The sequence below is a fragment of the Saccoglossus kowalevskii genome, chromosome 9 (genome assembly GCF_978046115.1).
Source record: "Saccoglossus kowalevskii chromosome 9, keSacKowa6.1, whole genome shotgun sequence".
Taxonomy (NCBI): Eukaryota; Metazoa; Hemichordata; class Enteropneusta; family Harrimaniidae; genus Saccoglossus; species Saccoglossus kowalevskii.
Window position 1 is genome coordinate 28,902,506 of NC_140649.1, and position 15,158 is coordinate 28,917,663.

At 35.1% G+C, this 15,158-nt stretch overlaps 1 protein-coding gene across 1 annotated transcript in view; it reads right to left on the minus strand.

The window, feature by feature from the left end:
• Positions 1–867: 867 nt before the first annotated feature.
• The window catches only part of LOC100379001 (solute carrier family 71 member 1-like), a 31,944-nt gene continuing 17,653 nt past the window's right edge, over positions 868–15,158 (minus strand). The window contains exons 4-11 of the mRNA XM_085503384.1: positions 13,166–13,293; positions 9,262–9,376; positions 8,261–8,479; positions 7,372–7,485; positions 6,856–6,927; positions 6,498–6,708; positions 5,958–6,139; positions 868–4,558 (exon numbers count right to left, since the gene is read on the minus strand). Coding sequence (XP_085359510.1) covers positions 4,304–4,558; positions 5,958–6,139; positions 6,498–6,708; positions 6,856–6,927; positions 7,372–7,485; positions 8,261–8,479; positions 9,262–9,376; positions 13,166–13,293 — 1,296 coding nt within the window. The 3' untranslated portion in view covers positions 868–4,303. The remainder of the gene's footprint in view (positions 4,559–5,957; positions 6,140–6,497; positions 6,709–6,855; positions 6,928–7,371; positions 7,486–8,260; positions 8,480–9,261; positions 9,377–13,165; positions 13,294–15,158) is intronic.

A 15,158-nucleotide genomic window follows, 5' to 3' on the forward strand; every position in this document is an offset into this window, starting at 1 on the left:
ACAAATTTAAACTATATGCATAATTTTTTTCAATTTACCCTGGTGTAAGAAAGTATGGGCATTGAATTAATTTTTGACACGAACAATGTGGGATCAAACATACATGGCAAATGTTTGTTAACTTATATGCTATCGATAAAGAGCCATTGCTTGAAACATGTAGCTATTTTTAATAGTTATTTAGGACTACGATTACCAAATATTATTTACTATTTGGCAAATGTTGGATACATTTCTGATTATTTATGAAATAAGGCTTCAACATAGATTTCTATGGAATTATGCCAAAATAGTCCATTTTCAATGACAGTTTTCTGAACTGGTTAAAAAAAAATACAAGTTCTTAACTTGTGTTAAAACTAATAATTATACACCAATTTAAAAAATATATACACCTTAGTGGTCAAATGCAAACATTATCAATTCAGTATGTACTGTGATACAGAGAATGAATTATAAACCATTAACCAGATCGACTCCACTGGTATAAAGATAATGTACAACAAGCCACCATTAAAACATTAGCGCACATTAATTATATTGGTTATATATCTCATATGGAATATATATCTAAAACTACAGGTTAAGACAACTGAGGCGCTTTACATGATTTTAATGACCATGTTCACTCCCAAAATATCAACATTTTACATAATTACTGCCCAATTAGTTATATTAACCATCAGTTATAAATGGCAGAGATGAAATGCTAACTTTATTAACCTTACAAGGTCTTTTTTCATACTGGGCAACGTATGCCATGGCTTTATTAATACAAGTGAAGGGTACAATTTGTTTACAATTTCTTACTTCTTTTTTAAATATTGTCATAGGGTACATGATACAAAAAACAACAATACTTCAACATTTATTTTAAAATAACATTTATTATACTCTGTGTCAATAACATTTGCCAGCAAAACATTTTTTTTATAGATATTTTCTCCACAACATTTTAAAGTAAAGTACCAAAGAGAAGAAAGTAATAAAAGTTTACACAAGATTAACAAAGTACATGCTAAAATGAATGTATGAAACCTACTGCATCCTTGTTATGAATACACTAGACACTGATTTTACAACGTTTTCTACACTGGCATATTGGAATAAAATTTTGTACAATTGAAATTTATTTATATACTTGCAATATTAATTTATTGCTTGAAATTACCACCACAAAGAAGTCGAGTAAAAGCAGTTTAAATGAATGAAGAAAGCACCATTGAAATTATAGCATCATAGTCGTTACACAGTGCATGTTAACACAGGGCGGCGGGGGCCGGGCTTGGCGGACGTGCGTGACGTGGCGAGGCAGGGGGTGGCGTGGCGTGGCGTGGCGGGGCGACTGCAGTATTTTATAACTTCATGAGATATTTACCAATCACTTTTCAGTCGAAAAAAAATAAACATTATAAATTAAAGGATCATAAATTTTAGAGATTATTTTTTTTTTTCCTATTTTCCAATCATACAAAACTGAGCTAAGTTGACCTTTGTTGCATCCAATAAGTAAATGGGTCACATGACCAATTCCTGAACTAATAGCTTCCAGATAACTGGAAAGCAATTTTAAACAAAAATCGATTCATTTTTCAGATGTTGAGGTGCTGTGCACATCCTGTACAAATGTCAGTTTTGCTTATCTGTTATTACATAGAGTAACAAAAAATTAAACAGCTCATGCTCCAAAGAAATTCAGATTTTGATGACTGGAAAGAAAACAGGATAATTGCTGGTAATTATGAACACAAAGAAAACTGAACAGCAAAACCTTGACCTTGTTACAATTGTGAACAGTGAACACAATGGCTGATGCCGTTTTTTCACCATTTACTATGGCTATCTCTAGTGACTTTCAGGAGGCTGTGTTAAGCACATAATTGTGAAAGCATTGACAGGAAGTATACGGTAGGTTGTGATGCACTATGGGAGAAAAATGGCGACTCCCTTTATACAAAGTTTCATTTCTAGCATAGCATTAACTCAAGATGTGCAGTTACACACAACAACTAAGACAATTACAGCACTGGCTGTTCCTATTGCGTAAAAATTTCCCATTGTATATACTAGATAGTAAATTTAGTGACAATGCTAGTGTCAATCTCCACATAATAAGGAATCTACATGTAGCTGTTTCGTTCTACATATTGAAATACACTAACAAATAAAAAATATCATTTCACATTGAAGATAAAATTATTGCGTGTAACTTGAAAAAATGAAAACAAAATGTGCTTCATTGGTTCGTAGTAACTTTGAACAAAGTTTGATCACAGAGCTGAAAATCACTTTGGTCCATATAACCCACTTACAAACACACAGCTATGATAAGTTATATATTATACACATAATGACAAACTGTGGCGGCATCATCAGCATTAGTTATTCACAAGGATGAATTCTCATACTTAATTATACATGACTATTGCAAACTACATTATCAACATTTCTGCTAGCCTTCTATTCAGCACCACTTCCTGGAACCAGACTTGGAAAACAGAGTAACTTCTGCACTGATTGACAGGTTACCTGACTGTAATTAGAATATCACTATTGCTGTCTCTTTCAATATAACACAAACTTTTTTTTTAGTTTCAACAATTGTCTTTTAAAAAGGATAGAAATATTTGAGAAAAAAATTGACAAAGGAAAATATCATGTTTTATGCTGAGATTTGTCTGGCAGTTTGTCCATCCATTCACTTGTCTGTCTGTCCATTTTCTCAAAACGATATGAACTGTTGTATTTTATATTATTCAATGGTATTGTACAGCAGATTACAAAGTGGTTATATAATACTACAAATTCTATCATACATTCATATTTTATTCAAAATATTAGCCACTAAAGGTAAATAACAAATATTAGTCTAATATTGTAAAACCTGGGCTACATTCACAAACGAACCAGCATCAATGAATAAAACCCAAATTGCTATCAACTATAACAATAGTTTTCAAATTTCATTTACAAATCACATTTCCAACTGGTTCAAATTTCATGTTTATTTTAATAGTGTTCTATTTCTAGGCAACCATTCCAACACAACACAACACAACACTACTGGTAATACATAGTGACATGTTTCATGTCAGCAGTCACAAACACTTCTTTTAAATATTAAATGACAAGTCCCAAAACAAAACAGAAATTAGTTGGCCATTTTGAATAAGAAATTTAAATAAACGCATGATATTATGTGTGACATAGTGTAAAATGCAGTTGTAAAATTTATTTTGCAATCAGTCGAGGCATGTCGAAGATGTAGCTCAAGAACAGAACAGTAGTGTAGTCGGGCCAGATATGTCTAAGATACAGGCCACATGACAACCATGCTCAACGACCTCCACAATGGTCACTGGTACAATATCAACAGTACAAAAAGGTTTCAAATATATGAAATAATGACATAATTATTCCATAATTTAGAAAGTTTCCGAAACAACAGACGAATGAATGGACTAAACTTAATTAATAATGAACAAAAAATATCCTATACACTAATTGTTCTTTAATTCAAATGGTGACTGGCAGCAAACGTATCCGAACCCAATTTTTGTAAAACAGAAACAAGTAAATAGTACATTACTCGTACAGACCCAAAGATATCATTAAACCAATGATAAATAAATAGAAAACATTGGCACATACTTCCATGGTGCAGTGACAGCATGTAATTGACACCAAAATGGTATTCATAAATAACCAGTATGAGATCAGCATAATTGATGGACACACCAAACAAATTTAAAAGTTTTAAAATAATATCACAATAGTTATTGAATATTTACATCATAAATTAGAAGAATAATTCAGACAATAACCTTGGCTACAACTTCCTTTAACATGATCAGTTATTTCTTCTTTTTTAAGTTTTTTTTCCACGACAGTCACAAATTGTAGTTGAATGAAAGTTGAATGAAAACTGCAAGCTGATGATTTTGTGATAGAGTAATATCAGAAAGCATTGTACCTTTTTTCACATTTTGTGAAATTTACGGATCTATATATGAAATAAATCCAGCAATGAATTTTTTTTGGACATCAGCTCCACAAGTGTAATAGTACAACCGACTGCACACAACAGACTCGCCTTGAATCTCTCAGTCATGATGTATTTTTTTCGAGAGGGCAGAAGAAGCACAAGAGCGAAGATACCGCACTGGAAATGAACATGTACTTCATTTATTACATACACAATGTAGACAGCAAAGCCATATCCGGAACCACAATGACGATTCCACTATGACCCATCTTTGGAGCCGATGCATTGGTTCGTGTCTAATGATAGGTTATTGTAATTTTACGCGTCATCAGTCAACAGAGGTTCTTTTTCAATAACTAGTCGTATACTGGCATTGCTACCTGTACATGCATGTACTACTGTCCTGTCATCATCACTGGATACGCTGGTTCGTTTTGTTGGCGAGCTGGGAGTTCTTGGCACAAACCGACCATTGGTAGATGGTGATTGTTTTTCTGGGATGAAGAAAGCTACCAAAAGAGCCAAGAGAACTGAGAATGCTCCGAAGATGAAAGGAGGTCCAGGTACTATATACTGCAGAAATAAAAAGAAAATGTATTAGTGTTTTACACTTCCAGATGCAGGTTACTGGCTACTATTCTGCCTCCTAGTTAAAGACTGCAACATGTAATATTGCTGTGCAATTATTGAGCCATTTTCTAACTTTTTGAATGACACCATTTTTCATGTTCATACAAGTATGTGCAATATAATGCATGATTATAAAAAGTTTAAACAGAGGAGCATTTGCTAAAAACAAAATGGCTGCCAGTTGGCCATTTTGAATCTGATCTGAAAAACAAAATGACGAGCATCAAGGTCTACTATATGTTTAATGTTTGTACAAAATTTGAACCAAATCTGTCCCCACACACAACAAATATCCAGTTCCGGAATGACAGGAATGCTAGATTTTGATGAATCTTCATCTTCCATGTACTCAATGGATGTGTTGTCATCCAGCTTTACTGAATTCGTCTGTCAATCCTGCATTGCTTACTGGTAACAGATACTCCAGTAGTGGACAATCATTGGTCAGCATCGCATGAACTTTTGTGAGTTTTCAGGGATATTGCATTCTAACTACTGTCACTTAGTGGAATATTTGTTATTAAGTTTGTTGGTAAATTCTCACAAAATACCCAAATTTATTAGTTTGTATTGACATTTTATGTGACTCATAATGGCTGCCACTCAAAGAACAGATTGTCTTAGATATTGACGTGGATACTCTATACATACAGAATCGCCAACTGACAATTCGGAAGATTATAAGTTGTAAAATTTCTAGCCCCCAGTGGGTTGATATTTTGCATCAAATAATAAACAAGTGACCTGACAGTCGAAATAGCTCTACTATTTCAGCAGAGCCTTGAGTGTTCACCTAATGTACAGAATGAGCTAATATAATATAAGTAAACCCAAGGTACACATATATAAAGTATAACAGCAATTCTATAAAGAAGTCAACAATAACACTGTTGATCAGAAATATTTGCTAAAAATTGAAAATACCATCGTGAAATGAACAAATCAGGTCCACCCAAAGTACATGTACATATTAAGTATCAAAACAACTGAGATGGTAGGTCAAGAAGGAGATGGAAATGTAATTGTTGACAATCACCTATATGAACAGCTCCACTCTGTCATGACAGTATGGCTAAAAAAAAGCGCCAATTCCATATTGGCACAGCCTGGTGAGAACACTGATATCATAAAGTTGTGAAATGTCGAAAAATGTCTAAAAATTAGCCATGAACCTTGGTCTCATCCTTGAGGGTGAGGAGTTCATGAAATGTTTGTATAAGTTTTGGTAATCAACAACAAGAATTCTACACTAGGATAATATCTAGGAAATTAAAACAATTCCAAATTATAGAAACATAAATGTAAATATATATATATATATAAGTTATTAAAGAATACTAACATCATCCAGAGGACTGTCTAATAACACTTGTGTCTGTTTACTATCGTCATCTTGGTTGGGTAATGCAGGAGTTTCTAGATCATTTAATTCCACGTGAAATAGATAAAAGATTAGTCCAAATAAAGCCGGTCCAAGCCCATTGCACAAACCACGAATACCTGTAATCATTCCCTGAGCCACACCTGTAAGCAAGATGGTATTAAAAATGAGTTGTACAATAGAGTTTTGTACTGATTCTGCCCCAACCAGTACAGGTAACACAAATGCTTGATGACTATAACCTACGAAAGCCAAGCAAGCAGCTTACCAGTATTTAGACAAATGTTATACAAGCAGAACTTAGTTTACTATTATTTGGTAAGAAAAACAGTTCAACAATAATTGTTAGTCATTCTTCCTTGACTCTAGCTGTCACCTATAATTCATAAAATTTCTGTGGCTGAAGCATGTGGAATTCCCATACAACCTTAGATTGTGGGTCAGCTGTGAAGTTTGTTGACACCATTGAACTGATTACAAGGAATTACCATACAACCTTACCTTGCTGGTCAGCTGTGGAGTTTGTAGACACCATTGAACTGATAGCAGGATATGTTAGACTGCACATTGAGGCTACAGCACCGGCCGCCCACATCATCCAAAACTGGGAGCCAAAACCAAACCATAAAAGTTCTAACATTTCAAACGCCAAACCGATGGTTATTGTATGTTTATTACCAACTGTCCGCATTAGTAAACCTAAAAGATACGTCTACAACAAGAAAAAACAAGATTATGAATGAGATATGAATGTATTACAAGATAAACCAGATTCATGTTGACGCTAGCGTGCACTAAGAATTTGTAAAGACCAGCACAGTATGATTTTTTGTTTTCATAACTATATACCAACACTTACCTGTGCAAACACTGACAGTACCCCGATGACTGCAATAAAGGCAGCCACATTTTCGGCTGAAAATCCTATCACCTGTAAATACAATTATAAATACAATATTTGTTTCATTTATTATTATTATTAGATAGGGGGGGGGGGGTCTTGCTATGACATGCACAATGACAATGCATGTACATAAGTACGTCAAGTTTTATTAAAAGTAGTGTAATCACTTCATTTAAGATTCAAGGGATAATGATAGAGATGATCCTGATGATAATGTTGATATAGATGATGGCAGGTGTTTCCATAGTAGGTGGATGTGGGCTAATTATTTTTGTCCTTCATTAGTCGCCTACTTTTCTAAATACTGTGTGTGTAAGAATGCAATTTAGCTGCCTGCTCTCATGTGTGGGACTTCGGACACCAACAACAATGATCATCATGTACCAACTTTGTAATGACTGTTAATGACATCCATTGTACATCACAGAAATCAACAGGTGGGTCATGATAGAATAACGTAAATGTACTTACTTGTCTAAGATAAAGAAACATACACGAATATTGCCCTGCTTCGGGGAGATAGGATAAAAATACTGTGACACACAATAGTAAGAGTGTGTTGTCATGACCAACTTTACGCAGAGACTGTGAGCAAAAAAAAAAATAATAGTTTAATATTCACTGTAAAATGAATAATAATGTGAACTTTTTTTATTTTTGGAGCAATCAATTTATGTAATTTAATAACTTGAAGGTATTCATGAGAATGAAAATATATGAAGGTCACGGTGACCCTCTAGGACTCTAATGAAAGTTACTGCAACCTCCCAGGATCCCAGTGAAAATTATAGTGATTCCCTATGACCCCAGTGAAAGTCATGACTCCCTATGACCCCAGTAAAAGTCATGACTCTCTATGACCCCAGTAAAAGTCATGACTCCCTATGGCCCCAGTAAAAGTCTTGACTCCCTATGACCCCAGTAAAAGTCTTGACTCCCTATGACCCCAGTAAAAGTCATGACTCCCTATGACCCCAGTAAAAGTCATGACTCCCTATGACCCCAGTAAAAGTCATGACTCCCTATGACCCCAGTAAAAGTCATGACTCCCTATGACCCCAGTAAAAGTTATGACTCCCTATGACCCCAGTAAAAGTTATGACTCCCTATGACCCCAGTAAAAGTCATGACTCCCTATGACCCCAGTAAAAGTCATGACTCCCTATGACCCCAGTAAAAGTCATGACTCCCTATGACCCCAGTAAAAGTCACCATGACTCCCTAAGACCTGAGTCGAAGTCATAACATGCTATCCCAATGATCACAAATGAACATGTCACTACGACAGAATTCTGTAGTTTCCCTAACTTGTACAATTCAACAACATTTATAAATTACAAAATTAAAGTGGATTACTCACCTGAAATGGATCTGCTTGTTCCCATGATATTGCTGCTCCCCATGATGCAGGGCGTACTTTTTCTGGGAGAGATTCTGGCACAGCTACTAATATAAATAATATGTCTAGCATTGCAATTACAGACGCTAAAAATATGACTAAGTTGTCATTGTAAATTCTTCCTAGGTAAGCACCAATAGCAGGACTGGTAACCAGACTAGCGGCAAATGTTGCTGATACCTTTGAAAAAAGTGTAAACAAAAACAGATTTTAGATCTCAATTATACTAGTACATGTCTATGTTTTACTTTACATAATAAAGTCAATTATTTTAATTGAGTTGCATATGTTCAATATTATTGTGGAACACTGTTATTTACTGGACTGGACATCTATTTATTTATTCGGTAGAACACTTTTCTTCCTGGGCTGGACATGTATTTAATGGATAAGACACTTATTTACTGGGTAGAACACTTATATATTAGATGGGACAGCTGGATATACACATCTAAACAGTACCTAGACAGCAGGTTATACACATGTAAACAGTACCTAGACAGCAGGTTATACACATCTAAACAGTACCTAGACAGCAGGTTATACACATCTAAACAGTACCTAGACAGCAGGTTATACACATGTAAACAGTACCTAGACAGCAGGTTATACACATCTAAACAGTACCTAGACAGCAGGTTATACACATCTAAACAGTACCTAGACAGCAGGTTATACACATGCAAAGAAACACACTGAACCCAAAACATGTGTCCTGGTTTCAGACTTTGTCCAAAGGGAACTAATAAATAAAATGCTATAGTTACATGTACAGGAAACTGAGAGAAAATTACTACAAAAATCATTCATAAATATTTCCAAAAACAAATGGAATCAATATTATCTGCCATCAAATATTAATTTGCAAATGTAAACTCTAACGGCTTTTACTTAATTAGCCAAGTACAATACACAGAAGTGAAACAATCTACTCATCCCACTCAAGGAATGATGCATCTTACCAGTCCATATGCTGCACTTCGTTCTGATTCATCTGTGATATCAGCTACATAAGCAAAAACTATTGAAAATGTACACGCAAACACACCAGACATAGAAATGACAGCAAAGAACCACCTAAAAACAACAATAGTATATGGATTAGTGAAAAATATCAGACATCTAGGCACCTGGATTGCTGGCTGTGCACATGTAAACATCACCTAGACAAATGGCTGTGCACATGTAAACAGCACCTAGATTGCTGGCTGTGTACATGTTAACAGCACCTAGATTGCTGGCTGTGCACATGTAAACATCACCTAGACAAATGGCTGTGCACATGTAAACAGCACCTAGATTGCTGGCTGTGCACATGTAAACAGCACCTAGATTGCTGGCTGTGTACATGTTAACAGCACCTAGATTGCTGGCTGTGCACATGTAAACATCACCTAGACAAATGGCTGTGCACATGTAAACAGCACCTAGATTGCTGGCTGTGTACATGTTAACGACACCTAGATTGATGGCTGTGCACATGTAAACAGCACCTAGACAAATGGCTATGCAAATGTAAACAGCACCTAGATTGCTGGCTATGCACATGTAAACAGCACCTAGATTGCTGGCTATGCACATGTAAACGACACCTAGATTGATGGCTGTGCACATGTAAACAGCACCTAGATTGCTGGCTGTGTATATGTTAACGACACCTAGATTGATGGCTGTGCACATGTAAACATCACCTAGACAAATGGCTATGCACAAGTAAACAGCACCTAGATTGATGGCTGTGCACATGTAAACATCACCTAGACAAATGGCTATGCACATGTAAACAGCACCTAGATTACTGGCTGTGCACATGTTAACGACACCTAGATTGATGGCTGTGCACATGTAAACAGCACCTAGATTGCTGGCTGTGTACATGTTAACGACACCTAGATTGATAGCTGTGCACATGTAAACATCACCTAGACAAATGGATATGCACATGTAAACAGCACCTAGATTGATGGCTGTGCACATGTAAACATCACCTAGACAAATGGCTATGCACATGTAAACAGCACCTAGATTACTGGCTGTGTACATGTTAACGACACCTAGATTGATGGCTGTGCACATGTAAACAGCACCTAGATTGCTGGCTGTGTACATGTTAACGACACCTAGATTGATAGCTGTGCACATGTAAACATCACCTAGACAAATGGCTATGCACATGTAAACAGCACCTAGATTGATGGCTGTGCACATGTAAACATCACCTAGACAAATGGCTATGCACATGTAAACAGCACCAAGATTACTGGCTGTGTACATGTTAACGACACCTAGATTGATGGCTGTGCACATGTAAACAGCACCTACCGTAAAAACTACAAAATTTCGACCCCCCTAAAAATTCAACCACATTATTTGCCGGGTTTCGGTATTTTATTTACCTCCAAATTTTCGACTCCACTAAAAATTGCTGGCTCATTCTTATTCAAAAATTGCTACCAGTTTTGGTTTTCCCCAAACGAAAAAAAAACAATGTGAGCGCCAAACTGGACTTTCCCCGAAGGCATGAATCCGGGTTTCTGATTGACTGAGAGATTTTTATTTTATTGCTAACGAAAGTATATTCTAAACGAAGTTTCAAATAAAAAGGAACACAACACACATCTTCTACATAGAAGCAAATGATCATGGTTGCAAAATCCGGTCATGCTGCGTTTCTGAATTGTTGATTATTACTCAGTAGTGATTATAATAATGTACACAAAATAAATTCGTTGAATTGTTATGAAATACAAATAAAAGTCAACTTAAGTTTCATCGTAAGCAAATGATTCCAGCCTCATATAAACTTTCGATGCTGTAGGATATCCGCCATGTTCTCTTAAGGTCAAATCGCTAATTAACCAATCAAAAAGCTGGATGATGCCAACGTGTTCAAATTACCATAGCTTATTTAAATATGTTAATGTTATTGAACGAAATGCGGAAGAGATTGATGTTGTAGCGCGTCGGCCATTTTGAAGCAAATCGCTAAACCACTGCATGTGCATATGTCCCACATAAAGTACTAGGCACATGCAAAGAATGAACGGAATCGGTCCAAGGGATTCTGAGATATGACTCCGGACGGACGCTTAGACGGGCGGGCGGACGGACGGACGGACGGACAGATGGAGACCGAATTATAAGTCTCCGTTTTTGGACTTCTGGAAGAATAACATATATAAAAACAAAAATGAATTTCCATGACAACAGAGACAGCTCATGGCACTTTGATTTAAAAATAGAAGTGAATTCATCAAATGCCTAAATCCACTCAAGGATTTAGTAAAACTGAATCTGTGTACGTGATCACTGTACAGCATCTCTATTTCAAATGACGCATAAATCAAATCAGATGGGAGTGAAATAAGATTTATTTGGGATCTGGCGAGTCGCAAATACAGATGCTAGTTTTATTGTAATATCCATTTTACTTCCATGGAGACTAATTCGCATTTTATTGGTATATCTGTGACATGCACCAGGAGGTTCATATACCGGTATATCAATGATTCATTGAGCAGCACACATGTATATGCTTTTGTGTCATGCTTTTTTTAAATTTGTTTTCAGTACAACAATTATTTACATTGTAAATCTAAATTACCACATGTACAATCAGACAAGGTCAAGGTAGACACCAATGTTTTAACCAGGTACATGTAGACGTAGATGAATTAGACAGAAGACATCATGATTCACCAAATCTTATTTGTGGAAATATTTAATTAATGCTAATTACGACTTACAAATGTAGTTCATAATTAATAAATTTTCTATATTCTGTTCCTTATTATTCATGTATAGAAAGAAGGACAATTACATGACACCTCAAACAGTTTAATTTGCGTTACTATCAATTTAATGAATTGTGGGGGAAAAAGATTTCATAAAAATCACTGTGATCAAGTCAAAATCCTAACTGAATCACTGCTTTCAAAAACTCAAAGATTTTCTTGACTTGCAGCAAAATTCAAGACAATTTGACTACTACACAAGAAATAAGGTGACTATTTTGTGATAGTTTTGTACTGCCCATTCTGCACCTATTTTCAAACAACTTAGAATTCTTGATGTCCCTAAATTGTGCACATATTCAATTTGTATTTTTGTATATGATATTATCCATGGTAATCTTCCACACTCTATGCAAACATACAACTTTAAGTACCGGTACATTCAGCACTGTCACAATACCAGACAAAGGCACCGATGTGACATACTTGTTCCAAAAATGAATACAACTATAGGCTAATTTTCAATCTCGCATTTAGGAACTAAATTATGGAACAGTCTGCCTGTCACATTAAGATCACAACCAAAGCATATATTCAAACAAAAACTGAAGGATTTACTATTGGCAAGATACACCACATAACTTTATTTTGTTTCTTTATTATATTCTTCGTTTTTGTAAAAACAGTATTGTCATGAAATTTACTTAATCAGTTTAGCGCCAAATATTTAAATTATTGTATATTTATTTATGTTTAAAAGAATTTGACAAGATTAGCTTCCTAAAGCTATTTCAAATTCCTTTTACCTGTAAATATATTTATTTTTTCCCTACTTCAGAATTGTATTTTTCATGAATAATATGGGTAATAAACCATCGTATATCATCATAATAATGTAATTTGAAAATATTTGCTGCAATATTCAGCTTTGAAATTACTATACATTTTGCTTGTTGCAAAATTGGACTAATTGACCCAATGATGTTTAACTATGAAAAATTCCCAATTTGTGTGTGTTGAATGTCTGCCAATTTATCCTGTCTGGCTGAGACACACTACAAGTATATAGAGATTCACCAAATGAAGCAAATTACTTGCCCTTGACAGACTTAAATGAAGTGAATTGACTTACCATGGGCTTATTTTCATAAGTGGAATTGGAGCACATGTAAAAAACACTGTTAATAAAAGAAAGGATTTTCTTCCCCACACATCAGACAGAGCTCCTAAAAGTGGAGCACTCAGGAAAGATAAAAAGCCCTATAATCAAATTAAAAAAAAAAATATTAGAAAGCATGTCATTTACCGGTATCCTCGGGGGCGGAGCTACGTCACAAGACGTTCCACGTTGCTAAGACGCGCACCACTGTACAATGCATTTCTATGGGCTCTGTGCGCGCTGCTGTGGAACGCCGGTCGAGCCGGTGAAAATTCGAGAAAACAACACAAACTCAACTTTGAAGTAATTCCGAACAACCAAATTTATATATGTTACACACGTAGGGCTAATCTTGTTGCACTGTTCAGAGGAGTCTCAACAATCATCCCAAAGTACCGTTTTCTGCGAGTTTTGGGCCTTTGTTTTCACCGCCGCGGGTTGCCAGGCGGTGAAAATGCCCGAATGTCTGCCCCCGAGGATATGCAAAACATTTCTTAAATTTTAGCAGGAATTATTTCTGTTAGTTTCATGCTTCAGATGGCAAGGTCATTTTTTGTCATCTTACAAAAAAATTATCTTCATAAGTGTTCACTGAAAAATAAATAGAAATTACAGAAAAAAATATATAATAATTTTGCCAGGAAACTTTATGGCCTTCTAGGGATTAATACATCGTTGGCTCAACAAGCATAGTAATCACAATTAAACTGATACTGTACAATATCTAAACAATTAAATAAAAGGTAATTATAATGACAATTTGTTATCAAATCTGAGAGGTCTACCTGAGGCATCTATATGTACATGTATAGTATCAGAGCAATCAGAGGAGCTAATAAAAAGCGTGATGTCACAACAGTGCTATGACATTTGTTTGTCCTGTCGTTTGATTTCATGCTTTAATAACGAGGGATCTTGCAGTGAGTGGTGAATGGTCTAATTAGTATCTTTAACTGGGTAAAAATGAATTGTGCATATTTTTGATTGTATCACATGACATCTCAAGTTATAATAGAATTTTTTTTTTTTAGATAGAGTTTTAGATTCATGCATGATTCAAGAGCTGCAATTAAGACTTCTTTCCCAGACGCACAGATTTTAGCCGAGAAAAGGTAAATACAGAAAATGCTTGTCCCTGTTGTTAAGTGAATAAAGATATCAGGTTTTTACTAACTGTCCAAATAGGAGAGATACATCATTAATTGGCTGCGACAGGCACTTTTGTTCCCTAAACTCTCTAATGGACAAGTAACTTAAATCACCAACTAATTTTCAACCCCCATGTCTATAGTTTATTTAATGATGTAAAATTTGCTAGTATTAAACAGTTTCTTTGTTAAAACTGTACATTCACTCAGTCAAAAAAACCCATGTAAATGACATTTGAGGATATATACACTTGTAATTCACAATTTTCTGTCATAATTTTTGAAAATTCATAAAATTAAAAGAGCTTAGATAATACAATATATGAAAATTGCAAGTCAAAGGTCAAAGGTCAACAAGACATGTCACAGTTTAACAATGGAACATGTACCTAGCTCTTTTATCAATCAAAGTAAATAATGTATTCAGAATGAAATATATTAAGATCCATGTCAAGTGCTCATTATGTAGATATATGTACATGTACTTAATGTATGCAACCATGTTAGCACCAAATCAACTCAGAAAATCATTACTTGTATATTTTCATTCATTCATTCATTTAATATTCATTTATTTAATAAGCTTATTTAGAAGATTTGGACATAAATAGTCAAATTTTTTGAGTAAAAACTGAAAATTGACTCTGCTAGCTTTAAAATTAGGGTTCATTTCCAGAAATATTGAAGAATGTAAGAAAAATGTACAGACAAATTAGGGGGAGAAAGACTGGTGGTGAAAAAGATACAGGTGAGCAGTTAGTTGAGCACCTCCCTCGGAAAATTTACAATTTTTGCTCACTATGTGACGTGTTTGGAAG